Genomic DNA, 27710 nt, shown 5'->3' with positions numbered 1-27710 from the left:
TAGTTTTTGTCAGGGTTTTAACCCTGTATAATTTTTTTTGTCAGCAGATTATATTGAACCTTTTGGATCTAAAACTATTTCACATCAAATTTTCTCATCTTTTTGATGAAAAACAAACAATAAACAGTGGCTACTGTGGCACCATGCTATGAGCTAGTAAGTTAGCCAGCATTAATTACCAGTCACATTAACATTATTGTTGGAACATTGGATTAATGAGAGTATATAAAGAGACAGGATTTTACAATATATCATTTTTGTCTCGTTTTTGTTCATGAACTAAAATGTGATTTTATCCAGTTTTTATTAAGTCAAGTACATTTTCGTCTCGTCTTCATTAGTCGACGAAAATGCATATTGATTTAGTCCCACTTAGTGTTTATGAATGAGGCTTTTAGTCTAGTCTAGTCCAGTTTTAGTCTGGTGCAAAATTTGCGTTGACCAAATGATTTTTGTTTACTTTTTTGCTGACGAAATTAACACTACATCACACCATACTCACCTTGTTGTTGTTTTTTAAAAGACACGGCTGTCATATAATCCAGTGCATTTGCTTCCTGGAACGGAAATTTAATCAGGACAGTACATTTGGACGAGACGAAACAGCTTTGTGGCTCATTAGCTGAGGTTATTCTTAAATGACCTGCTCCAAGTCATCGTAAATAATTGGATGTCGGTTTGCACGCTTAGAAACTTGCACGGTCCAATTTCTCCGCAACCGGTTCTTTATATCGGTTCAAAACGTTTGTCGCATTTGTCATCCACGATGACTGACGAGAGGCGAGCGTCGAAGTGAACCACTCCGCCAGGAAGCATCAGGCCAGGCTTGCCGCACCTCAGCACACCGCCCGCCTGTTGCCATGGAGACCAACTCCAAGTGCAGGAGCGGCCCGACTGCGTGTGTTTATATATATATATATATATATATATATATATATATATATATATATATATATATATATATATATATATATATATATATATGAAATGAACGCTGATGTTGGATGTGTGTGCCAAATGAGCACATTGGAAGCAGGCTTGTTCCAATGCTCACCTTTGTTGTGGGCAGGGTTGTCGATGCTGAAGTCGCCGTTCCAGATGACGGTCAGCTCCACGGCAAGGCTGCTCATCTCCATCCCGTCGTAGAAGTACTGTCGCCACGGCAACCGGGGGAGGAGAAGGGAACAGCACGGTAGAAAGTGGTCGTTATTATCTCCCGAGTAGAGAAGAAGAAGAAAAAAAAAAAAAACGTTCTGCATGCAACAGGTGGCTGAAGCAATCTCACACGCACGCACACACCTTTCAAAGACTATTTTGTGTCAGAATCATCGTTTTCTACAAGATGACAGTTTTCCTCCTTCAGCGCTCAATCAAAGTACAATATTTGGATTGTGTGATGATTATGCACACTAATCCCCGCCGCATACACACACACAAGTAGTCAGAGTGATGAGGACAGGCATAAGGAGGAGATGCTTTTGTATAAACACAAGAAAGCTTTTTCCATGCTAATCTGCTGCCGACACTCAGAGTTGTGCTGGATTGGAAGCGGGGTTGGGGGGGGGGGTTCTCACCGAAGTGTTCTGACACTGCACCGAGGAGCTGTTGAAGCGCAGTGCGGGGACGCGGTGCTCGTTGCCCTGAATGGTCAGCAGGCATTCGTAGCCCCGTTGGCCCGACTGAGGCTGCGGCAGGTTCTTGGCTCGCAGGGTGACGGGCTTCACCACGTTCACCGGCACCAGGATGCGCTCGGCCGGCAGCAGCTGGGGACACTCCTGACAGAGAGACACACAATTGCTCAACTTCTCTGGCGACAAAAAAAAACAACAACAAAAAACGACCTAAGAATTGTGAGAAACCAACCACCGTGGTGCATTCAAGTAAAAGAGGACTTTGAAAAGGATACAATAGAGACCTTATGGCAGTGCTTCTCAAGGGGGGCGCCTTTGACCTCGGGGAACATGCTTTTTTATTTTTATTTATTTATTTATTTATTTATTTTTTTACTGTCCTAGAATGAAGTGCAATTGCACCTCCACTGCATTAGGGGGCAGTGGCTCTCTCCTTATTGGCAGAGTGTGTGCAGGGAGCATTCGCTAGGTGTTGAAGGGGTTTTGTTTGTACTGAGCATGTGCGCTTTGCACACAGCAAAAAAAAAAATCAGCACAAATTATTTTATATATTTTTGTTTTGCAGGTTAAAGTTTTTTTTTTTTTGTAATATTGTGCTCCTGAGTTAATGTTGGTGATCAGTTTGAATGCATTATTATTTATTGATTTTATGTCATTTTATTTTTCCGTATCATGGTTTGACATGGTCAGTCAAAAAATGTTTATAGTTTAATTAAGGATTTAATTTTATTTTTGAATTTCAGATGCACTTTAGATCTTTTCTGTTACAGTTAATAAAGCTATTCTATGTTGTAAGTTGGTCCATATTTCTTTGTTTTTTAATTATCTTATACGTTAATACGGATACAGTGTTATGCAGAGATGTGCTTATAACAATTTTATAAACAAATTATACTATACTATACACGGGGGAGGAGGGGGGCGCGAAATTTTTTCTTCTTACGAGGGGGGGGGGGCATGACAGAAAATAAGAAGAGAAGCAATGCCTTATGGGAATGTGTCGGGGGTTAACCCTAAGAATTGGTAGAAACCAACATCCATGGCGTACCCAATAAGAAGTGGACTTTAGAGAGACTTTGGGGTTAACCTCACAAGCCAGATTGATAATCGTGATTGACTCAAGGGAGTTCTTCACATGATCAATCTGGGACTTCACTCGGTGTAGATCCGTTCGGGACCTGAAGGACTTGCTGAACAATATTTGGAGCTGATGGGACGATCCAGGGTGGGGGAGGGGGGTAAAGCACGAACATCCTTACCAGATAAAAATGCACGAAGCGCAAGGAAACGGTGAGTCATTCTGTGAGAACAGAATTAATTGCAGTATTCATTCTTCTGTTAGGTTTGTTTGTTAGTTTGCTTGTTAATTGGCGCTTCTTCCCACCCTAAACAACGCCTGATTGGTCCGACCTAAAAAAAAGGCGCATTTATAAAATCCCGCCAGAAACCTGACAAGAGAGATTGATAATTGTGATTGACTCAAGGGAGTTCTTCACATGATAAATCTGGGACTTCACTCAGTAGATCCGTTGTGGAAAGGAAGGACTTACTGAACAATACTTCCAGTTGATGGACGATGCCGCATCTTTGCACATTTGTTTTGACCAATAATCAAGGCAACGGAGGAAAATATCGTCTTCCGACTCGTCTTAGGGAAGGGGTGGTTACAAACATTTTTACCAGATAAAAATGCACGCAGCGCCTCTCGCTGTTCAAATTCAACAAGGAAACGGTAAGTCATTTTACGAGAACAGAATTCAGTGCAGCGTCCATTCGTACATGTTAGGTTTGTTTGTTTGTTTCCCCACACTCCCTAAAAAAAGGTCAGCTACAACCGTATCAGCGGGAGCGGTACAAATTGTATTCTCCGGAGTTTGTGAACTCACAAATACCACCAGAATTCAGCTTGATGGCAAGGTTATTTGGAGACACCAATCCAACAAAACAAGTCAAAAAGACTTGGTACCAAGAACACTTTCATGGGAATAGGAGTCCTCTTATTGTGTGGTCAACAACAATTCTTGCTTTTTACTAAGATATGAAATGGTAGAAACCAAGAACTATGGCACCTTGGAAGTAAAGATACAATTAAACACGCCCCCCAAAAAATGAGCAGGTAAATTGAGTGACAGATGTCATGGGTATGGGAGTCTTGTTGTTGTTGGCTGAACCACAGCTGATGGTTTCTTCTAGCCTGCTAAGAAATGGTAGCACCCACGAACACGATCTTTTAGGAAGATATCGGCTGCAAAAATCCAACAAAATAAGCGAACAAAGGAGGTGCAAGAGTGATGTCATCAGAATAGGAGTCACGATGGTTCTCGGTTTCTGCCATTTGTCAACTTGGTAGAAACCAAAAATGGTGGCTTTTCCAACAACGAGAGGACGTTGAGGAAGACCATGAGTGGAAAAAAGTCGCAAGAAATAGGTAGAGAGAAATAAACATGATTGTGGGCATCCCAATGAGGAGGTGACTTTCCATAAAAACAAAGCAAAACAAAACAGGAAGTGATACAGCAGAAGTAGACTTTTGCCCATATAAAAGAAGAGAAGGATGTAGTAGGGACCAGGGTTATTATAGTTTTGCAATTTTTCATTTTAGTTAGTTTTTATTTCGTTTTGAGTTTTTTTATTTTTTATTTAGTGAGTTTTAATTACCGTATTTTCCGCACTATAAGGCGCACCGCATTATAAGGCGCACCTTCAATGAACGACATATCTTAAAACTTTTTCCACATATAAGGCACACCGCATTATAAGGCACACCGCATTATAAGGCGTACCTTATATGACTGATATATTTTAAAACTTTTTCCATATATAAGGCGCTACAATAGAGGCTGGGGTTACGTTATGCATCCATTAGATGGTGCTGCGCTAAAGGGAATGTCAACAAAACAGTCAAATAGGTCAGCCAAACTTTATTAATAGATTACAAACCAGCTTTCTGACAACTCAATTCACTCCCAAAATGAATAAACAGCTGTTTTATTATTTTCTGTGATGTAAAGTATTAGTATTAGCTAGCGATCCAAGATGGCGGGCTCCTCTGCGCATGCGCGTCACCGATCGTGCAGGGTCACCGATAGCGTCTTGACAGCGAGACCTGTTGCGGCTCAATATTGATCCATATATAAGGCACACTGGATTATAAGGCACATGGTCAGCTTTTGAAAACATTGAAGGCTCTTAGGTGAGCCTTATAGTGCAGAAAATACGGTAGTTTTCAGGGTGATTTTGTTAGCTTTTATTAGTTTTAGTTAATTAATAAATGCTTAGTTTTAGTTGAGTTTTAGTTAGTTTCAGTATTAGTTTTTTTTGTTTTGTTTAATGTGTATTACTTGTGCGCAATATTCAAAAACCGGCGAGCGACGTCATCTGAAAGTGCTTTTCTATTGGCTGCTGCGAGATGATGTCACTTCTGTATGACACACTTTCAAAATGTCCTTATTAAATCGGTTAATATCAAAATAAATGGACTTCAAATCACATTTAAAATCATCCCCAAAGACTCATGAATTAAATTAATTGCCAAAGAAAATGAAGAACATTTTTGCTATATTCATAGTTAGTTTTAGTTTTGTAAACATAAAATGCAGTTTCAGTTAGTTTTCATTTTTTAAAAAGCCTTTTCATTTTTATTTTATTTAGCTAACGAAAGTTTTTTTAATTTTAGTTTTTTCGTTAGCTTTAGTTAACTAAAATAACTTTGGTAGGGACAAGAAGAAGGCAGGCAGGATGTAAAGGAGGTTAGTGACAGAATGCAACTAAGAAGTTTGTTGAATTTTTAAGGCGAGAGAACTGAGGAAGAGAATGTGAGCGAGGAAGAAAAATAAGTGACAGGATGAGCTTGGGCATGTCAAAAATTGCCAAGAAGAAGAAGAAGAAGAAGAAGCAGAGCAGATAAGGTGAGGCAGCGTGGCGGCGCATGCACGTTCAAGCGGGCGATAACGCTGGTGTGGAGTTTATTAAAAGCCACTTGATTGGGTTTGCCTGAGTGACTGACTGGATGGCTCCTCAGCGAGGGGGTGGGGGGGGGGGGGGGTGACACTATTCACAAAGTCATTATAGATAAATGACACAGCGCGAGGTGGTGTATTTGCGTTTCATTTGCAGACGTTTGGAGAATGAATTGAAGTGGTCGGGCGAGCACACATGCACTTCATAACGCTTGAACAATGGCAGCGAGCCGTTCACGCCATCCGCAGGCGAAGGTGGACGAGTATGACTGAAATCATAGCAGGCGCGGCTCCATGTCGATGCCGCTGTATGCTGCCTGATGACAAGCGAGGTGTCCCAAGGCAGCAACAAATTGCAGCCAGATAGGTCGCGGGGCCCTCCTTGAGATAAACAACAGCGCCGTCCGCGTCATCGGCTACCATGGCAACATGGAGGCCTGCTAAATGCACCTTTGCTTCACACATCACGAATATTGGTTGAAACTAAATAAGTGCCGCCAAAAAAATACTAATATAAACACTACTGATCTTGAGTAGGATTTTGTTTGAAAAGTCATACAGTAGAAAATGATTTTTTTTTTTTACAATTCTAGTAAATTTAATTAAAAAAAAATAGTAACTTTATTACTTATATAACTAGACTAAGTGCAATTTCTGGAGAAATTGTGTGAGAATGCTGAAAGCTGAATGCTAAGATTTTAATGCATGTGGGAATGCTTATGAAGAAAATTGAGAGATAAATTATGAAATGATGACCTCCAGGTTACTGGACAATGCACTTTACCAACTGTGCCAATGAGCAGTATCAAACACCTGGTAACGATGATAAATTATATGCATGGAAGTGGGCGTGGAAAATGGCACTTAGAAATAGTTCAATATCTATCCCATTTAAAATGAATGGGGAGAAGTTATATTTGCTTCAACTAAGTAGGTGCCGCCTAAAAATACTAATATAAACACTATTGATCTTGAGTAGGATTTTGTATGAAAAGTCCATCCATCCATCCATTTTCTTGACCACTTTTCCTCACAAGGGTCGCGGGGGTGCTGGAGCCTATACCAGCTGGCTTTGGGCAGTAGAAGGGGTACACCCTGAACTGGTTTCCAGCCAATCGCAGGGTACACAGAGACAAACAACCGTCAACACTCACAAGCACATCTAAAGACAATTCGGAGCACCCAATTAACCTCCCATGCATGTCTTTGGAATGTGGGAGGAGACCGGAGTACCCGGAGAAGACCCACACAGGCACAACATGAAAACTCAACCCAGAAAGGCGCGAAGTAAATTTAATTTAAAAAATAGTAATTTTATTCCTTATATAACTAGACTAAGTGCAATTTCTGGAGAAATTGTGTGGAATTGCTGAAAGCTGAATACTAAGATTTGAATGCATGTGGAATCTCAAACGCGCTTTCGTGCTCACCGGAGCGGAGGAGGTGTGTCCCTTGGTGAACAAGGAAGTGGAGCACTTTTGCGAGTCAACAAAAAGTGAGCACCGCCAACTACTTTCACCTCTTTCCTGGGACTAAACTGCCGTGGCACGATTTTCTCCTTTTTTGAGGTACGTGATGGCACTTTCGCTTTTTTTAGTGGCGCGAACTCCATTGACTACAATGCAAACGCGCCGCCGTCCCTCGCCGTCCCTCGCTTTTGGCGAGAACGTAGCATTAGGCTTAACACTAGCCTGTGGTGGGGTCTTTTTCGGTCCCATAATAGCAAAAGTACACTCAATATGGTCCAAAATGTCTATCAAACACAAACCGCGTCCGCACTAAAAGAAAGGGGGTGACGAACTGGGACGCCGTGAGCGTGCGTCAGCTTCTCGTGGCCGCCACCGTGGTGCTGTTCGACTGCGTGGTTTGGTTCGAACGTGGACCGAAAAAGACCCCACCACAGGCTAGTGTTAAGCCTAATGCTTACCAGCGAGGGACGGCGATTCGGCGGCGCGTTTGCATTGTAGTCAATGGAGTTCGCGCCACTAAAAAAAGCGAAAATGCCATCACGTACCTCAAAAAAGGAGAAAATCGTGCCACGGCTGTTTAGTCCCAGGAAAGAGGTGAAAGTAGTTGGCGGTGCTCACTTTTTGTTGACTCGCTAAAGTGCTCCACTTCCTTGTTCACCAAGGGACACACCTCCTCCGCTCCGGTGAGCACGAAAGTGCGAATGAGCAACAACCATTCCATAAACACTCTACGCGGTGAAACGCTCGCGAATGAAGTAAGTCTACCATTGCTACTATCCTTAAGAACTACCATCACAAAGTAAAATAAAACGACTTTATCATACAGTACAATTTATTTCTTTAATTACAATACAATAGCACATTTATTATACATAAAATAAGGTATATTTTTGTGTAGTTTTAAGGCTTATTTAGTAGAAAATTATGTTTTATAGGGACCTGGGAACGGATTATTCTCATTTTAATGGTTTCTTATGGGAAATAAATGTTCGGAAGAAGAACTTTTCGGCTTACACACACTCTCTGGGAACCAATTAAGTTCGTGAGCCGAGGTATCACTGTAGTTGAAATGTGAACAATGTAAATCGAAAGTATTCATGTGGGAGTTGTTACGCGGCAAAAAAAAGTGTGGAGAATAAAAAACACAATAACGTATGTAGGAATGCTATTCCCACAATGAAGTAAAAAAAAATAAAATAAAAACAATATACAAACTATATACAAAAATGTAATGTAGTACAAAAAGTGAAAACAATAATAAAAATTAAACTCTACCAACAACATTTTTGTGTATTAAGCAGCAACAGTAATATTATATATAAGATAAAAAAAAATCAATTGAATCCTTTAATTATTAAATGCACATTAATTTGAAATAATAAATAAATTATGGAAGTATTTTAATTAAATATTTTATATAGAAAAATATTACAAAAAATACAAAACTATGAAAAAGTATTAAAATATTTCTTTAAAAAAATCTAAGATTCCAAACTAAATCCCTAAGCAAACAAAATGTAAATGATTAAGTATTACACACTAAAGAATATATACAAGTACAAACAATACACAAATTGTGTGCATGTGCGTGTGTGTGTTCCTGACGCTATAGTGGCAACGGCAGCCGTCACCTTGCGAGATTAATGTCGACGTTGCGTTGATATAATGTCAGTCGTGTTTATCGCCATCCTCACACGCCCTACTGGACTCTCGGGATGTGATAAATAATAGGGGCGGCACAGATACGCCCATCGTACACAGCGCACGCACGCACTTTCCCATAAATAAAAACACCATTAGACTCTGCGCTCCTGAGCGATGAGAATAGCGATAAAAAGGAATAGCAAAACTTTTTGTGCGCTCTGAAATGCAAAAGCTATGCATGTATATATACAATATATATATATATATATATATATATATATATATATATATATATATATATATATATATATATATATATATATATATATATATATATATATATATATATATGTGTATACAATCAGCATCAGGTCAGGTCATGCACTTCATTATATTGTTTGGGGGTCTGAGGATCATCATAATAAATTTGGATTCACTTTCTTTTGCAAGGTAAACAAGTTTAGAATTTTAATCGAGTGTACAGTTGTGATCATAAATTTAAATACCCTGGCAGCGTTTGAAAAATGTGTAGCATATGTTCAAGAAAGTTATAATCGAGTTATGAGGTAATGCACATTTTATTTTGAGCACAACCAGGAAGCAAAACAATGCAATAATTCCATTTACATTTTCCAAACAAAAACACAAAGAATTGTGATTTCTTTTTCCAAAGCTGAGGATGTTAATTAATAATAATGAATTGTTAATTGAATAACATCATTTAAATATTTCTTTATTATTTGATATTTATATGTTTTTAAATATTTGCGGATTCCAGGAACTTTAATGTCTTGACACGAGATTGCATGAATTTTTAATTTTAACTCGTTTCAACAAAATTCTGAATGTTTTTCCACAATTTCACTAGTATTCCTGTAAGAAATTACAATTAAAAAATAATAGGCAAAAAAAACAAAACAAAACACAAACATAAAACATAATTTAAAAAAAAAGTCACACACAAGCCAAGTGTAATCAATTCAACTAAGTGACAAATGTGCACGCAATATGTCGGTCAAACTGCAGACTACCACAAGCAACTTTCAAGTGTTTGCTCCTATGGAGTCCTGTTGAGCCTGAATGAATTGTGCGCCTCGCTGGTTCAAGACATAGTTGAAAACATTTGCTAACATAAACTGATCAGTAAAGTAAAACTACTGTATGTGACTGTAGAAAGATGTTCATGGACTTTTATTGGTGAGCACATAATGAGCCCAGAAGACGAGAAGTTTCATGTCCACGCCATCCTCGCAAGTCGATACTTGGCACTGACCCCGCATTGCCTCCGACTCCTTCGTGCCATTCCTTGTCGGGGAACCTGCGTAGATGCGCTAATTGGAGGCTGGTGGGAGGTGTGAGGGGTGGCGGTGGTGGCGGCAACCAAACAGGAAACGGCGTGGGAGCTGTGAAGGCCTCTTTCTCGGCGTAGTTTCAAGTTCTGTTAATTATAGCCGGCGCGAGGTGCGAAGATGAATGACATCTCCAGTTTTCGCACATTTCCTCGTGGAGATCTTGACCGAACACTCTCATGAGGTTGCACTTCAGCAACCTCGACATTTCCAGCATCTCCTCATTACGTTGCTTTCGCGACTGCAATTCTGCTGTTTACAAAATCAGCTCCCTTCCTTCCTCACATTACGATTCTTTTGCTTACGTTTGCAAAATCTTTTCAAATTGATTTACTCACTTAGCAGCTATTAAAGCGATACAAGACTTACTTTCCAGTAGGCCCTATTGGATTAGGCATTGTGTACAAAGAATAAAAGTGCAAATACCTCTGGCATCTTAGTCCCTGAAATTTATTTTAAACCGATTAAGTATCAAAATTCGAACAATACCGTGGGGGACGCCATTATCCTGGTCATTATTAGCGTTAGCATTTTAATTTACTATTAGCATTAGCATGTTATCTTAGCATTACCAACATGTTAAGTTAGCATTTTCAGGCTGAGTTAGCATTAGCATGCTAACTTAGCATTAGTATACTAATTTAGAATTAGCATGCTGATGCTAGGTTAGCATGCTAATGCGAATGCCAAGTTAGCATGTTAATGCTAATGTTAGCATACTAACATGCTAATGCTAAGTTAACAAGCTAACGCTAATAGTGAATTAGTATGATAATGCTGCTGCTAGTGCTAATGCAAAGTTCGCATGCTAATGCTAATGTTTGATGGCTAATGCTGTTATCATGCTAATGCTTATGTTAAATTAGCATGCTAATAATGTGGACTAAAGCGTGCTTAACACATGATATGTAGCTTAGCCTAGCAGAGTACAAGTCACCCGGAGGTTTACCATCCACTTGGTCTCGCCAGCGGCTGGATCTGCCAATTTCATCCGGTTTTCGGTTGGAAACAAATGTTTGGCGAGTCCTCCGTGGCTTTACAGCTTTTGAAGAAGTGCTTTATTGCTGTAAGGCATAATTCAACCTTTGATGTCCGCCATGGGACGCCATCATTCCTCGTGAGTCTCTTTGTTGTCATTCATTCAATGTGTATTTTACGCACGCGATATGTCACGATGATCACGTGACTGTCCGAAATGCCCGATACAGTACTTAACGCAAAAATATTCATAAAAAGTGCGATCAAATCATAATTGCTCAACGTATATTGGCATTTTTTTCAGGGAACAGATGAAATTAACCATTTCACAGAATAGCTGGTTAATTTTCACAAGTCCTGTGTTCCTTTAAAGTTGCCATTTAGGTGTCTTAATAAAATCACCCTGATCAATATAGTTGTGGTAAATAAACTCCTCGGAATTGATCAGTGTGACTTCAAAGCACTTAATGCTCCTTTAGCGCTGGGCGCTAGTGGCTATTGTTTCTCTGAACACGTTAGGATCAACTCAAACAAAGTGGTTCATAAGAAAGTTCGAGCCAAAGAAGAGCTCAACGGGCAGGTAAACATTGCTAATTGGGTAAACAGACACAGCTTATTCCCACTGTAATGGCGTGACCGGGAATATTTTAGCTAATCCTGCTGGCTAAATCCTTGAGACGCACCAAGGACAAAGTTTGGCAAGTGTCTGAGCTGTGTACCCCGTGTGCCACCGGCGGCATGAATAAAACAGCGCCAGCCAGCTCCGTGCCCAGCGCAGGTTTTAACGACGCGCCACCTTGCATACTAACGACAGGCTCAACCAGTGGGGAGAGAGGAGGGACGGCTATCATTAGCATAGCGTGGGAGGGATTAGTCCCAAAGCCGCTCGGAATCTCGTCATTGTATCGGAGGCGCAAAGATCAACGGCGACTTGTTGCCATTTTGGGAACGGTGGGATGCGTGTCCAGAAATCCGGGAGCCAAGTGAACGACCTTGGACAGGAGGGGTTAATCAAGAGCAAATGAAAAGTCATTAAGGCTGCAAAACACCTGCTTTTCCCCCCCAACACGGCTCATCAAAATGGAGCATGTCATTAATGTGCAAATGCATAATCCCCTTCTCGTTTTATTTGTGGCTTTTTCTTGGAAGTCAGCAGCACAATGGGAAGAGGATTGGCACATGATTATCCTCAGTCAATATTGACCAGCAGCGCCTGAGTTAATTGGAAAAGTAAACCGGCAAAGACTGCATGGGCCTGACGAAGCAGACAGTTCAAAAGGATAATGGAAGGCGTCGGGAAGGAGGGGAAATAATATCGCACGCGCAGGTCGAACGGCTCCGGGGAAATATCGGTGCGAGAAGACAATGGCGAGCAGACTGCTCATCAAAGCAGACAATCTGGCCCGCCGCGTCCCTGCGCTCGTCCAGACGGACGCCAGCGCCACTGATCTTCATCATCGCTCACCTCGAGGACAGGATTAACCGGCCACCGACTCCCAGCAAGACCGCCCTGCCTTGGAAAAAAGTGCACACTGACGTGCACGGACACACTCCCAAACCTTCCGTTAACACGTTCTTATCATCTTTCCTGCATTTGAGAGAATTGCATCAAGCACTTCATCCGGTGCGGTGCGGCTAGCAAGTGGGCAAAGTGGAGGCGGGTGGCTGCCAATAAGATGGATAATTTACGACCACTAAGGTGTCTCAGGGAATAGGGATGGCCGCCCCCGAAATAGCTTCTCTTAGCTTCCGCCGACCAAGCCAAATTGCTGAAAAGTGTTTGGGTCCCCAAGAACGGCCTCCGTAGTCTAACTTCTATCTCATGCTCTGATTTGCGCTTGCTAGCTACCGGCCAATCAGAGTGGGAAAATGACTTTACCATGGCACGCCCCTCACTGCCCACATTGTGCAACACGCAGCTCCCTCCGACATTTACCGGTCGAGATGAGCTCAAGTACATTCACAGTAATGGTAAAAGTTGTGATATCTTCCTTGTGATTTCTCTGTCAGGTATTTTCAGGACGCCAATATTTCTCTTCGAAGCAAGCAAAGGGGGCTTTAAATTTTGTAGTGAAGGGTATCTTCACTCCCTCACCATGCAATTTTGCCCAAAAACAAAAGGAAATACGCATCGATGTCTGCTGCTCCAGATGTCAGGAAAAGACCGAGTCGCCTTACTCACTTCGACTGATTGAAGTTTTTGGACATTGTTCCTGTCAAGCAAGGTAAGAATACATTTCTATTACATCATTGTTTCAATGTTTTGTTGGCATTTATAGTAAATAGTCAACAAACATGTGGACGGTTAGCTACACGGAGCTACCGTTAGCCTTTGGCTCAAAACAACAAGGGAGAACAGCGTTTAACAATTTTATTGATTTTTTTTCTTGGCTTTGGATAACCACGCAATGCACCACCGGGAACTGGATTGCTTTTGTTTGTCCGCAGCAAAACACAGACCCAGACATGACGTCTTGCGTCTTGACTGGTTTACTAGGTCATGCGGGCATCCTCTCCTGTAAGGTCAATTGTCACCGACACCATTTTGTGCTGAGCAAGGTTCTGGATATGTATGCACTTTATTTCATGAAACCATGACCGTATGATAAACAATGACGTCTTGGCCAGCACCCAGCTCCGCACCCTTTGCTAAACAGTCTGAACATTTGGACCTGGAAAGCAAACTCACCTCCGGCTTCTTGACCCGACCCTCTTGGAAGGAGCACGTGCGCGGGTCATGCGTGCAATCGTGTCTGTACTTGCACCAGTGGCACTGGTATGGACTGCTCACACATGACAAACACCTACAAGGAGAAGAAAAAAAATTCAGTATGCTCACTTAGGCCACACAAAAAGGAAAATCAGCCACACGTTGTAAAGACGTACGACTTGTGCACGCTGCAGTTGTAGAAAACGAAACTGGTGTTTGCGAACGGCAAGCCGGTCTCCTTGGACTTGAGATAGAGTTGCACGATCTGGTGGTCGCCTGGAGGAAACACACGGTGTGGAATTTTATCACTTGTTCACACGCCAACAGAGGAACCGCAAATGTTTGCGCGTGTTGCAATGGTATCTTCTGGGGGGGTTTGAGAGCATCCCTGCATCCTTGCAGGAGACGATAAGGTGGGAACACGTCTCCCTCAGGGATGGCAAGCGCTCTTTGAGGGAGTCTCACACGAGCCAAAGTGGGAATGTGATGAAACGCTGTACCTCGTCTCTGTCCTTTTGTCTGGCTCTAATGAAGGGCTTCATGTTTAATTCATTACACACACACTGGCACACGGGTCACCTCGCCACCGTCAAAGGCAGCCCACTCATTCTGCTAGCCTGGCTAACAAAGAGGGAATCATTCATCAATCAAGGGAAAGCACCCCTGACAGTGGATCTGTCCTAATTAAGCCCCATAAAAGTTACCTTGAAGGCTGCTAACGCTAACTTCGGCAAGAAGTGGCTAATTAGTCAGACGGAAATGGAAGTCGACGCTTCCTTACCTTTGTCGACGACCACACGCGGCATCTCCTTCTCGGCCGGAGAGAAGCACTTGATGCGGTTGCCCTCCACCAGGCCATTCATCTCCGCCAGGTCCTGGAAGGTGCAGTTGACTCCCGCGGAAAGCTCTGGCACGTTGTGGGCTTCCAGCACCAACTTCGGGAGCATACGACAGACAAACGGTGTCAACACGCTCGGCATTGGCGATTGCCAGGCTGGGAATTTTTTTTTTTCTTTCGGTAGGGTTGTGGATCAGTCACGGCAGGGAATTCAAAAGCTGTTTTCTTCATTCCTAATCTTTAGTGTTTTATATAGTTGTTTGACCTTGTGTCCAATAGAATGATATGAACTTCGAAAAGTGTAAAACGAAGGGAACAATTAAGTTAATGAGATCATACCTAGCTAGTCCAAACAGGATCGGTCAAATAGGGCAGGTTCTATGACACAGTCAAATCCCGGCTTACCACGATCACTTTAAAGGGCGTGTCCCAAATGTTTCACTCATGGAATGGCTCATCTGCCATTGAGAAGAAATGATTTGTGACAACCAGATCCTATTGGATCTTTGCCGTCCGTCTATTCTACTCCAAAGGACTTTCGACATTTTAATACTGACAGCAAAGGAAATTTGGTCCATTTTTTACTTGAACTCCAGAGTTTAAATGAAGGTGTTGGATGGTAACCTGTCAATAGCCAGATTGATATTGTGATTGATTCAAGGGAGTTCTCCACAATATCCATCTGGAACCGCTCCACGGTGATTTGCTCGGGAAAGGAGGGACATTCTGTACAAATACTTCCGATTCGATTGGATGATGCGGCATCTTGTACACGTTTGTTTTGACCAATCGGTACAAGATGTATTCTCGAGTTTTTGAACTCACAAATACCGCCAGAATTCATCTTGCGAGAGCAAGGTTAGTTGGATGGCGCTGCCAGACTGAAATCAGCAGTTTTTCAGAAATCAACCACCAAAGGTTAATCTCGCACAACGTATTACAGAAGGATTTGGAAGCACGTTTGTCTAGTTAGAAGACCTTGTACACCGCAAAAATGACAAATGATTTCTTTTCCCGATGAATTTGGAAATATGGCATGTTACTTAACAATTGGACATAGGCCTCAGTGCTCTAGCTGACAAAATATCACAGCATATTATTATTATTAACTGGTGGCCACCTAAAATTACACACAGCTGTGCAAAAAAAACAAAAAAAACAAACAGATAAAAGAAACAAAAAAGGAGTGAAACAAGGGGAAAGGAAATGTGAGTGGTTTATATCTGTCAACTCAACATGAACATGCTGCAAGTGTACCGCTGTCTCGCCTGACGCAAGAATCGGTCAAAGGTCAAGTACGTTGAAATGGATTATTAACCAAACCATGGGTGGTGGGCAATCTGTGGCCCTGCTTATTGTGCTCTCTATTTGCCTTCTCCTTTAGACGCAAGGCTGAGATCGGATCGACAACACAACCTTATGGATTTTTGGACCCAAAAGATCACGCAGCTTTGCCAAATGAGACAACCTCAGCATTTCATTTCAGTGATAAGAGAATTGGACATCATCAAATCTGGTAATGCGGTTTCAGTTTTGGATGAATGCAGTTCAACGTGACAAACTTTATAAAGGAAAAGAGGAGGAAGATGAGTCAGCACTCTGGTAAGACAAAACAGGGATTTAGAACATTTTAGAATCACCTCCTCTCTAATCCTGCACAACTCCAACTATAATTTAGGAATAGCCTACTCCTTTTATTGATTCTGATTGTAGATTTTCTTTGTGAGAAAGTCTCACCCCCTTCATGGGAAGGAGGAATTCAAATATGATATTTTTACTGTCAACTGACAACACCTGCTGATAGGTAAACACACTTTTTGCATGATTTAATCAGAAACATTGAAATCCAAATGGTTAACACGGACAAAGATGCGGTTTTAAGCAAGAGTGATGCATTTCAAGTGATGCATTCTACTACCAATCTGGTCCATCGCCTCAGGCCTACCCGAAAACCCTTGGAGGAGGCTGAGAGGTAAAGGGTGGGGTGAAACCTGAGTTGCTAGACATGTGTTTGCACTGTGGGGGATGAAGGGCTCTGGGCGACGAGAGGTCCTGGTTCTGGCATCTGCAACTTCAAGCCGCTACAGTAGCAGCAGCAGCAGCGGCGGCAGCGGCTAAGGGCTTCATAAGCTTTGCACCAGCAACCAAGCCAAGCTGCCTCAATGACACCTGCACATGCCGTCAACAATGGTGCTTTCTGTTCTCAAAAACTCTCCTCCACGAGTTCCAGTAGTGAGCCACGCAAAAGACACTTTGCGATTCTCACGGACACTCTCATCATGCCACCATGCCATCTTCTGTGGGCCAAATGGACTTTGTCATTCCCAGAGGGGGACTGAAAATGACTGTTAACAAACAGGGGCACATGCATCATGCTCTCCACCGCCCCTGCAAGCAGGCCAAGATCGATATGCTGACAGGGTGACGGTCCTCTGATAAATACGACCACATTGGTTGCTTTCAAAAGGTGCCAAATTGTGACCAAGTATTGCATATTGTAGTTTAGCGACCTCGAGCGGCCATGTTAAATATTCCCAGTCCGTCTGATCCAAAGAGTGTTTATCCGACTGAGCTATTCATCCAGTGATTGCTTTAGTGTTGACTAGTGTTGTTCCGATACCGTTTTTTGGCTCCCGATACCGATACCCAGCTTTGCAGTATCGGCCGATACCGATACCATACCGATACTTAAGTTTTTTTTTTTCCGCAACATGAAAAAGCTGTCCTGCCATTGGCTTAGAGCATTCAAGGGCCAATAGGATATCTTAGATCAGCATGCAGTGAACATGTCACATATGTTGTGAATGTTGTGCACGAGTAACACATAAGATGCTGCATCCAAAATCCTATATTAGCATTGGAATTAATGGTATCGGCATGTTACTTGTGAGTAGTCACCGATACCGATACCACTGTTTTAATGCAGTATCGGCACCTCTGCCGATACCAGTATCGGTATCGGAACAACACTAGTGTTGACTACATGTTTTGTGCAAACTCATTGTGCCTTTTCCTAATCTCAACCATTATTGACCTATGTAAGGACGTCCAGTGATTGTTTTAGTGTTGACTATGTGTTTTCTTAGTGTTGACTACGTTTTCTAACGGTCTACAACCCCATTGTGCCTTTTCTTAATCTCAACCATTGGTGTCTCATGTAAAGACGTAACGTGTACTGTACAACCTCACTGAAAGCCTCATCCTAACCCCAACCATTAATATGTGACGTCTGATTTACATAAATGTCAAAATAAACACAAAGCTTGTTACGGGACTGTTAGCTCAGTAAGCTAAACATTAGTGTTTTGCACAGAAGATACGGGTTCAAATCTCCATTTTGTATTTTCTAGCTATTTAACATGGCCGCTGGAGGTAGCTAAACTACAATAGGCAACAGTTGGTCGTATTTTGGTGCATGGTAAAATGACCAATATGGTCGTTCTTGTTGGAGGACTTGTTGAGAGAGATAAGTCACTCTGAGCCTTTCGTCTTCTTGTGGTGGGACGCACATTCTGCCAGCTCTGGTCCACTTGGCTTCGTAATCTTACATCCAGACACCTCTTTCAATGATTATATTATGATATAATCACATGACATGTCTTACCATGATGATTTTTGGTAATTAAATACAAGGAGAAAATGGGACATTATTATTCGACTAATCTATGCCACCTCAATTGCTATTACATCACGTTTGTCTCACAAGAGGTGCAGCTTGACCGGTTAGAGACGACTGAAAGCTGAACTGCAATCAAATTGTTGATTGGCATTCAACCGCAACCAAAGCATCTGGGACCCACTGGCTAAGCAGTGTGTAAAAGTCACTGAGTGGGACCTTTGGTGTTGAACATCTTTTCCATTTCAGGAAGTATTATTTTAGGAACATTGAATTATTACTATGCGCAACTATCCCAGTCTTAAACTCATTCATTTATTGTATGCGTAAAAATACACAAACATTTTGACTGTCATTGGTTTGGCTAATACTTTTGTGTGGAAGTATTTTGAGACATTTTTATTCACTTTGTTATACAAGCTTATCTTTTTTTTTTTTTTGTTTCTGAAAAAGGGGGACGTGAAAACGTCCTCGTAACGTATAATTGGACTAAACTAAAAGGCAACGCCCACCATGTACTTAGTACGTGGCTGGTTTGGGGAAATACTACAAAATCATACACAATAGGTGCGTTTCCATTACCCTCAGTTTTGCGCAAAAGGCATGTTTCGCAAAAGTAAGCTGGTAATGGAAACACCAGATTTGCGAAAAAAACTCTCAAATATCGCAAAAACGTTTTTGCGCTCTCATGAGGTGGTTTTTGAGACGTATCGAAAAATAAGTATTTCGCAAAAGTGTAATGGAGACACTTTTTGCGCATTAGTAGTCATGTGACGTGTGTCGTGAAAGTTATTGCTGACCTCAAATCTAAATGTTGACACACAATTATGTGTGTACAACTGTTGGAAATATGCCATATTAGTTACATTTTTTAAATGAGTAAAAAAATTTGGTTCCAAAAAGTGAATGACTGATCATTTGCAAAACATTCTACCGCTGAACGAGGTCTGTCCTTGACAATTTATCACAGAAGTGAATATCATCCGCTGCCACTGTTGATATAAGATAGATTTAGGGCACGTGTGGTGAGATGTTTCTGCAATTCAGTTTTGACAAGTTTCAAAAAACAGGTGATGAGTATTCAACCAATCAGGAGACTCGATGGCAGGAACACCCCGGCCGGCATTACTGGACCTTCTGATGGGTCAGCTTGACCTTGTTTATCACGACCAAACAGACGGGCTGCCACAAGCAGAGCGCATCAAAAGACCTGAAAAACGACGCTGCACTCTTCTGACAGACACCATCAATTGGATCGTCCTCAATTGTACTCTTGCTCAACTTTGGAGAAACAATAAAACATGTTCAAAGTTATTTTGAGTCTTTAATATGTCTCCTTTTATGGAAGAAGAAGAACACGCAGGAAATGAGTTTTAAGCATCTCCAAATAATGTGACGTAGACTCAGAATGAAATAGGAACACCAAAAAAAAAAAAAAAAAAAAACTACAATTTTTCAACAACATATAGGAAGAAGTCTAACACTGTGGATATTGCTTAGGATAAAAGGAATGCAGATTTTCCCTCTCCACTAGGGATAGACCGATTATCGGCTGGGACGATTATCGGCGCCGATATTAACGAATATCGGCATCGGCCATTTTGTAGAATCATATTGCCGATAACAGATCCATTAAAAAAAAAAAAAAGTATTAACTTCAGGGAATTATTTTCAATTTAATTTTTTTTAACACATTTAAATTTTCCGAGATGCTGCTGACCCTGGGAACTCTCTGCACCTTCTGTTTTTGTTTGTAATTAAAACTAAGATAAGTAAAAATGTAATACTTCAGATATTTTGAAATACTTTATTTAATGTAGAAAACAATTGTTTGTTTTTATTGAACTTTTGAAAACATGCTACTACCCCTGAGAGATCCTGGAACTTGTTAAATTTTAAAAACAAAGATGCCTATTTATTAAGATTAAAAAACAAAAAAACAACAACAACAACAACAAAAAAAACCTTCAATATTTTACTAACCCTAAAAGTTGCTCAATAAACATATGCTTTAAAATTCCAAAAAACTTAAGAGCTGGAATTTGTATTTTTTCAAAATTTTGATGCCAATATTTTCCCTTTTTAGTGAAAATGAATATCGGCTCCAAATATCGGTTATCGATGTCCTTGACTACGAGTAATGGGTATCGGTATTGGCTCTGTAACAAATATATCGGTCTATCTCTACTCTCCACTAGAAAATGCAGAATCAGCTCAGCACCTGGTGGACTTTGTGCGGTTGAAGACGGTGGGGGCAAAAAAAAAAAAAAAAAAAAAAAAAGCCGTCCTTGAATATCGAGGCGGGGAAGCAGGTGGACGGGGGTCAAGACCGGAATATACATATTGATGGGACAAGCGCGTCCGCGGCCGTCCTCGGTCATGGCTTTGATTTGCGCCCGTTCGCGCTCGGTCGGCGCTGCCTCAGCAAACGTGGGAAGGGCCGAGCTCAGCTGTTTTTTAGATTGCGCTTTAATGAAGTCGAACCGCGGGGGTCTATAGGCCTTCATCTCCCACAAGTTCCCGTGCATCTTTTCCAAACAACAATCAAAACAATTCCATTGCGTTATCTTCCTAATATGAAGTCAAAGTGAGGTGAAGGAGGACGTCTTAGCCCGGCCTTCCGTCATCCACTCGGGGAAAATGCACGGCGTCGCGTTAAGGTAAAGCTCCACACTTGGAAAAGGTTAAACGCTCACGCTGGGGCTCGGAATGAGCCCGATCACATGACACATGCACACACACAGTCTATGAATAGCATTAAAGTGGCGCAGAGGTGGAAAAGCAACAATGGCGTGCGTGACCCTCGGAGCAACACAGATGGGAAATGATCATTCAGGCCTGACCTCAGTAAATCAAATAGGATTGTACACGCTGGCTATTCATGCACAGACCAATATTTAAGGCTCAAAGGGGAAATGGAAATGTGAGCATCACTACTGTGTTGGAATTTGGAAGTGGTTGCAATAAAAGAAATAAAAAGCTGCCATCTGGTGAGAGGGCGAATGAGCGTGTACATGTGTAAACGAAACCACAAACAAATTAAAATAAATGCTTCATTACATTCAGTTGGTAGCAAGGTTATTTTAGTAAACTAAAACTAAAAAAAACATTAAAATAAAAAAAAAATTGTTAACAAAAAAAAAACAAAAAAAAAACACCGAAAATGCTTTTAAAAAACAAAAACTAACTGAAACTACATTTTGTTTACAAAACTAAGTAAAACTAACTATAATTATCGCAAAAATGTCCTTCGTTTTTAGCTTTTGGTAATTAATTTAATGCATGAGCTTTTGGGGATGAATTTAAATGTGATTTGAGTAGATATATTTTGATATTAAACAGAATAAGTACGTTTGAAAGTGTGTCACACGGAAGTGACATCATTGAGCAGCAGCCAATAGAAAAGCACCAAGAGATGATGTCTCTCCGATGGTGTTTTTTAAAATATTGTGCACAAGTCATACACATTTAAAAAATAATATTAATGCTGAAACTAAAACTAAATTAAAACGAAGCATTTATTAAATAACTAAAACTAATAAAAACTAACAGAACCACCCTGAAAATTAATTAGAACTAAACAAATTTTTCAAAATACTCAAAATGAAATCATAACTAACTAAAATTAAAAAAACAAACTAATACTGAAACTAACAAACTAAATTAATATGAAGCATTTATTTAATAACTAAAACTAATAAAAATCAACATAACCACCCTGAAAACTAATTCAAATTAACTAAATTGACAACAACAATACTCAAAACGAAATGAAAACTGACTAAAATGAAAAATTCCAAAACTATAATAACCCTGGTTGGTATGTAAGTTTTATTTTTTTTATATTTAATTTCTACAAGTTGAGGGCTTAAGAATTGCATTACGTGTTTCCATAACATTGTCTCATGTAATGTGAAAAGCCACAAATTTGCTCTTGTAATCTGTAATCAATTACTGACTGCAAGTCAAAATTATTTTACTAAGTTAAGTGTAATTGAAGAAGATGAACATATTTCATATTCATTCATGATTCATTTGCTTTTATTTTAGCAGAAGTATAACATATTACACCAAAACATTCACGTATCATGAATCAGATATTTCTTATAGTCATGCTTGTGATCTGCAATTGGTTGGCAACCAGTCTAGGGTGTCCCCCGCCTAGTGCCTAGAGCCAGCTGAGATAGGCTCCAGCAGCCCCCGCGACCCTTGTGAGGAATAAGCAGTCAAGAAAATGGATGGATGGATGGATGCTTGTGATCGTTAACAAGACATGGGAAAGAATAACTCGCATATTAATTAGTCATCACGATATTGAGGAAAAAAAATAGCTATTAGATGATTTTTCAAAATCATTTTTCAATCAATGTCCTCTTTTTTTTTTCCTGAGGGCGGAACAGATTGATAGCATTTCCATTCATTTCAATGAGAAAAGCTGATTTGAGACGAGTGTTTTGACAGAACAAATGAAACTTGTTCTCTTGCGGCGGAACGACAATAAACTATCTAGGGAAATGTGCTGCGTTTGGCTGCCAAGCATCCCCAATACAATGCCAAGCAAATACTATGGGATGTTAATGAGTGTTTCATTGGACAGGACGACACATTTGCACAGGCGGGATTTGACTTTTGTGTCGCTGTTGGCAGGCCGTGTGGCGAACATCCGCGTAAACGAGCGGCCACTAATCAGAAACGAGCCACACCGTCATCGTGTCGTCCGAGTCGTCAATCGATCTCCGGCGGAGCGCTTCCTTCCTTCATAGCGAAATGCACGGCGACTCGACTCACCGTCACGCTGAACTGGGACACGGAGATGTTGCTGGGGTGCACGCTGAGGCGCACGCACTGCTTGATGTCGGACGCAAAGCGGCGAGGCTCCGACGAGCGCTCGCATTTCTCCTTCCTGGTGCACCTGCATGAGGAAACAAACACAAGAAAGGCCGGTCTTATTCATCACACACCTGTTGGCAAAGCTGGGAACATTCCTCCTATTTCCTCAACATGGGGGGTACACATTACAGGGGTCTGTGAATGGACCCCCAATAAGTAGACATAGGTGTGTTGCAAAACAATGGCAGCTCTATATGTGTAAGTGGAGCAGGTCCTTCGGGATGGAGGCAAGTCTTAATGACTGCCATTCATATAGAAAACGCCTAATTACTTTTTTTTTTCTTGTTTTAGTTGTTGTTTTATTGTTTTATCCCCATTTTTTCCCACCTTTTTCCTCAGGAGGTATTACCTCTTGTCAGGCCACAGTTGTAAATAAGAATTTGTTCTCAACACATTCACTCCCAGCTGTTTTCACTGAATTTGGACTGATTTCGCAAGGCCCACAGAATATTGTGTTCTATTGCTTATAAAAACACGGAACCTACCAAAAGAAAATTTTGTCTCTTCTTTCACCAGGAAAAAAATGTATATTTCTATCTGTTTCACTTTTGCAGAAATTAGCATTAGAATATAGCTAAGTTGCCCTGCGATTGGTTGGCAACCAGTCCAGGGTGTCCCCTGCCTACTGCCCAGAGCCAGCTGAGATAGGCGCCAGCAGCCCCCGCGACCCTTGTGAGGAATAAGCGGTCAAGAAAATGGATGGATGGATGGATATAGCTAAGTTTCATCATTATTTATAAACCTGTTTCCCTTGTAACACTAGGGAAAAGAGCTTGTTGCAACATGGCCCTGATTGATCTCTTATACTCTGCAGCCACTTGCTGGCCATTTTTTATTTTTTTGTAATAACTACAATTGCTTTAAGCGACCTCTTCAGGTCAGAAGATGTATCAAAGACTTTTAGATGCTCTAGCACAAAAAAAACAAAACAACAACAACAACAAAATGTCTAAATACGTTTTCGGGACTATGGCAATATTTAAAATAGAATGTGTTTATACGTTTAGGAATTAATCTGTCTTGCCCGATTAAATAAAGGTTAAATTAAAAAAAAAATGCTTTACATGATATTGTCCCTCGGTGTGCTTGTGAGTGTGGATGGTTGTTCATCTCTGTGTGCCCTGCGATTGGCTGGCAACCAGTCCAGGGTGTCCCCCGCCTACTGCCCAGAGACAGCTGAGATAGGCGCCAGCACCCCCCGCGACCCTTGTGAGGAATAAGCGGTCAGGAAAATGGATGGATGGATGCTTTACATGATCAGGAGGAAGCCATATATATATATTAAAAAAAACTTTAATATTTACTTTTCAGTCAGCTGCCGCCATTGGCAGGAGATAGGAACTGGCAAGGCCCATGAACAGCAAAAAATAAAAATAAATAATGAATTGGAAAAACAAAAAGTCTTCAAAAAATACTGATAAACATTAATTATAACATGTAATGTCTTATTTCGCAGAGGCGATCAATAACATCATTCATTGATTGGGCAAATTAAGACATTACAGCCAATCACTGATTTTGCATAAAAATGAAAAATATTGTTCCCATCCTAATTGAGCCCATCAGATTGAAGTCTTACTATTATTTATGTCCATCCAAACAGCGGTTTGCATTCTACGGATCCCGGTAGGATGCATGACAAAAATATTTAAGATTGCAATATAACGCAATACTTTGCAATATAACTAGGGCTGAGTTAAAGTCAAAGTTAAAGCGTTAATAGATTAATTAATCACAGAAAATTGCCGCATTAATCACGTATTAACGCAGATTAATCGCACTATTTTTTTCGAGCGCACTTGAGCCTTGAACGTAACCGCGGATGGTTCCATTGAAGGCTACGCAGGTCAGTGATGAGGTCAATGCACGGCATTTCCTACGCCTGTTGTTCTAAAATGAGTGGAGTGACTCCAGTTGGTGTACTCGGTGGTAAATTTCGCTTTAAAAAACACCCCGACGGGACTTTAAATAAAACAAAAGTAATTTGCGTTTCATTAATTAATAATTGCTAAATTGCACCCAAGTGATATGATGCTATTACGTTTTGAGCAATACACGCATGCATGCAATTGCGTACATGCATTTAATCAATGTTTGCAAATGACATTCAGATAATAAAATGCGTTAATGTCAAAATATTACCGTATTTTGTATTTATTTTATATTACGTGAATACACAAGTAATTTACCTGATTAATCAAAATTAAAAAGTGTGATTAATCAGATTAAACATTTTAATCGTTTGACAGCACTAAATATAACACAATCCTATTGCATTATATTGCAATGCTGTTGCGTTATATAGAAATAACTATTGTGTTATAATGCAATAATTTGCAATATATAGCGCAAAACTGTTGCGTTTTAACGCAATGACTTTGCGAGAATGAGAGATTCCACTTCCGGGTCATTAGCAACAACAAGTTGGCTATCATCGACACCACAGTGGTTTTGTTAATTCACTTTTAGTTAATTAAACATTTTAGTTGATACCTTACCGCTTTGCATGCATCACCTCGGACATCGTTAGATCGTAAAAGTCTCTCCAAACCATCATCCATGCCCCCGCCAGCGCCGACCCTGTTCCGTTCTGAGGTTGGATCCCAAAAGCGCAGACACAAATAAGATTTTAACTCTTTATTTACACAACATAGAGAGGCGTAGAACAAACTTGACTAGACGAGAAACAATGAGAATGCATCAATAATCACGAGACGCCAAGCCCCCTTGGGCTGTGGAGATGCACAGAGGAACCGAGGTAATAATCTGACAAACACACACTTCTCGGTTTGGCGTAAATAGAAAGTGAATTGATCGGATTGGCTTTAAAGATTCTTGACATCACATAGCTCATGACATCACATAGCTTAAAACCAATTGAAACCAAATGATGGTTACACCAGTTCAAAACAGACACTTGACCTCACGGTCATGACCCAAACTTTACCCTGGTGTGACCCAGTCATGACAGACCCGGAAGTGGAACTCTCGTTCCCCTCCAAAAATAACATTGAGTTGTTTTACTATACAGTACATCTTTATATTTATTTTCTTCTTATTATGTATATATTAACCAAAAGTGAATTAAGGAAGCAATGGTCATGTTAATGATAGCCAAGCCTGTTGCAAATGACCCGCTATTTTGCAATATATTATATATAGTCATTGCGTTAAAACACAATAGTTTTACAGTGTTCCCTCGTGATAATGCGGTTCACTTTTGCTGTCTCGTTGTATCGCAGATTTTTTTTTTTTTTAGTGCAACTTTGCATTCATTTTTTTGACAGTAATGTACCTATTTTATAAAATTTATGAAGGTTTGAACATTGTGAATGTTTAAATAAGTGAGAAATGTGTGAAAATGTAAACGCCTCAATGAGAAATAAAGCCTCGAAACATTTATAGGAAATGTAAAACATAAAGCAAACTCCTTTGCGGATTTCATTTATTTATTGCGTTATAATGCAATAGTTACTTCAATATAAGGCAATCATATTGCAATATAATGCAATAGGATTGCATTATATTGTAATCTTAAACATTTTCGTCACGTCCCCTAATGGTCTCCGTAGGATTCACTTCCATAGTGACCCGAAAATGAGGCAAGTATTATCGGCCAATATGTACTGCAGACATCATTTGTCTCATTTCAACCTGGAGATCCGAACGATTGTTCTTCACGTGTCCAACAACTCCTCATCTGCTCAGCAAACACGGTCGTTGTCTGCCAGTTGTTTGACTGACGGCCGCCACCAAGTGATAGGCGAGCTGAAAGGATTACATTGGCCCTGAATGGAGACTAATATGTGCTGGTTCTCCCCCCGGGGGGGGGGGGGGGGGGGGGGGGGGGGGGGGTGTTTGGGGGGTACTTTGATAAGCCGATGCAATTAAGAGGGAGCGAGCGAGAGAAGGCTACGGGTGGATCTGTCGCCACTGCTGTTGCCGCTGATGATGTGTGGGTGATACATTTCATCACGCACGCACGTTACGCGGCCCTCCTTTGATGAGCTAATCCACTCTCGTGTTGCAGATGAGGTCAACACGGGCCACGGCGGTCTCCAATCAACACGGACTGCCAATTATACACTCGCTGGTTTGATTATCATCTCATATGCTTGGTGAGACAACATCAAAATGCTGCAGAAAAGTTGGACTGCTCAGATTATTATTTTTTTTGCCTCAAAAGATGTCGGAATTCTTATTCATGAAAGTCCCACAATTCCACGTGTAGTCCAGCTCGCATCCAATTAGCATACACCTGTGCATGACCACACATGGTATGCATGGAAAATTGGCAGAACTGCTTTGCTAATAGCCCCGGGCTGTGTGCGCTACCGTGTCACACTGGAAATGACACGCTTCTCCGTGTGGAAACACACACGGAGTGCTGCTATCATTACGAGTGCCGGTCCACGTAGCACACCAAACGCGCATGGAGGCGCCCGTGGGAGAGTCATTACCTGGCCCACTGGCCGTGACCCCACTGTGGACACATGCAGACGCACACTCACACACACAAACGTTTGTCTTTGTATCATCCTGGGGACTTCTCATTGACTTAATGCCTTTCCCAAACCCTTTCCCTAACCTCAACCATGAAAAAATGATTGCCTAGCCCCATTCCTT

The 27710-nt window shown here is 41.0% G+C and overlaps 1 protein-coding gene and 1 long non-coding RNA gene across 3 annotated transcripts in view; one reads left to right on the top strand and one right to left on the bottom strand.

Annotated features, from left to right (window-relative positions):
- plxna4 (plexin A4) overlaps positions 1-27710 on the bottom strand; it is a 279377-nt gene that overhangs the window by 61992 nt on the left and 189675 nt on the right. Inside the window, exons 6-11 of the mRNA XM_077499885.1 lie at positions 22983-23106; positions 14522-14675; positions 13917-14016; positions 13720-13834; positions 1575-1775; positions 1055-1151 (exon numbers count right to left, since the gene is read on the bottom strand). Of these exons, the coding sequence (XP_077356011.1) occupies positions 1055-1151; positions 1575-1775; positions 13720-13834; positions 13917-14016; positions 14522-14675; positions 22983-23106 (791 nt within the window). The remainder of the gene's footprint in view (positions 1-1054; positions 1152-1574; positions 1776-13719; positions 13835-13916; positions 14017-14521; positions 14676-22982; positions 23107-27710) is intronic.
- The window catches only part of LOC144003523 (uncharacterized), a 14434-nt gene continuing 2670 nt past the window's right edge, over positions 15947-27710 (top strand). Inside the window, exons 1-2 of one of the 2 annotated variants that reach the window (XR_013279014.1) lie at positions 15947-16180; positions 27115-27202. This is a non-coding gene — a long non-coding RNA (uncharacterized LOC144003523). Of the gene's footprint in view, positions 16181-19264; positions 19509-27114; positions 27203-27710 lie in introns of those variants that run through there. The other variant, XR_013279013.1, reaches the window with a different exon arrangement.

Source organism: Festucalex cinctus, chromosome 16 (genome assembly GCF_051991245.1).
Source record: "Festucalex cinctus isolate MCC-2025b chromosome 16, RoL_Fcin_1.0, whole genome shotgun sequence".
Taxonomy (NCBI): domain Eukaryota; kingdom Metazoa; phylum Chordata; class Actinopteri; order Syngnathiformes; family Syngnathidae; genus Festucalex; species Festucalex cinctus.
Note: the sequence above shows the minus strand (reverse complement) of the source record. Positions and strands in the feature narration are given on the sequence as shown.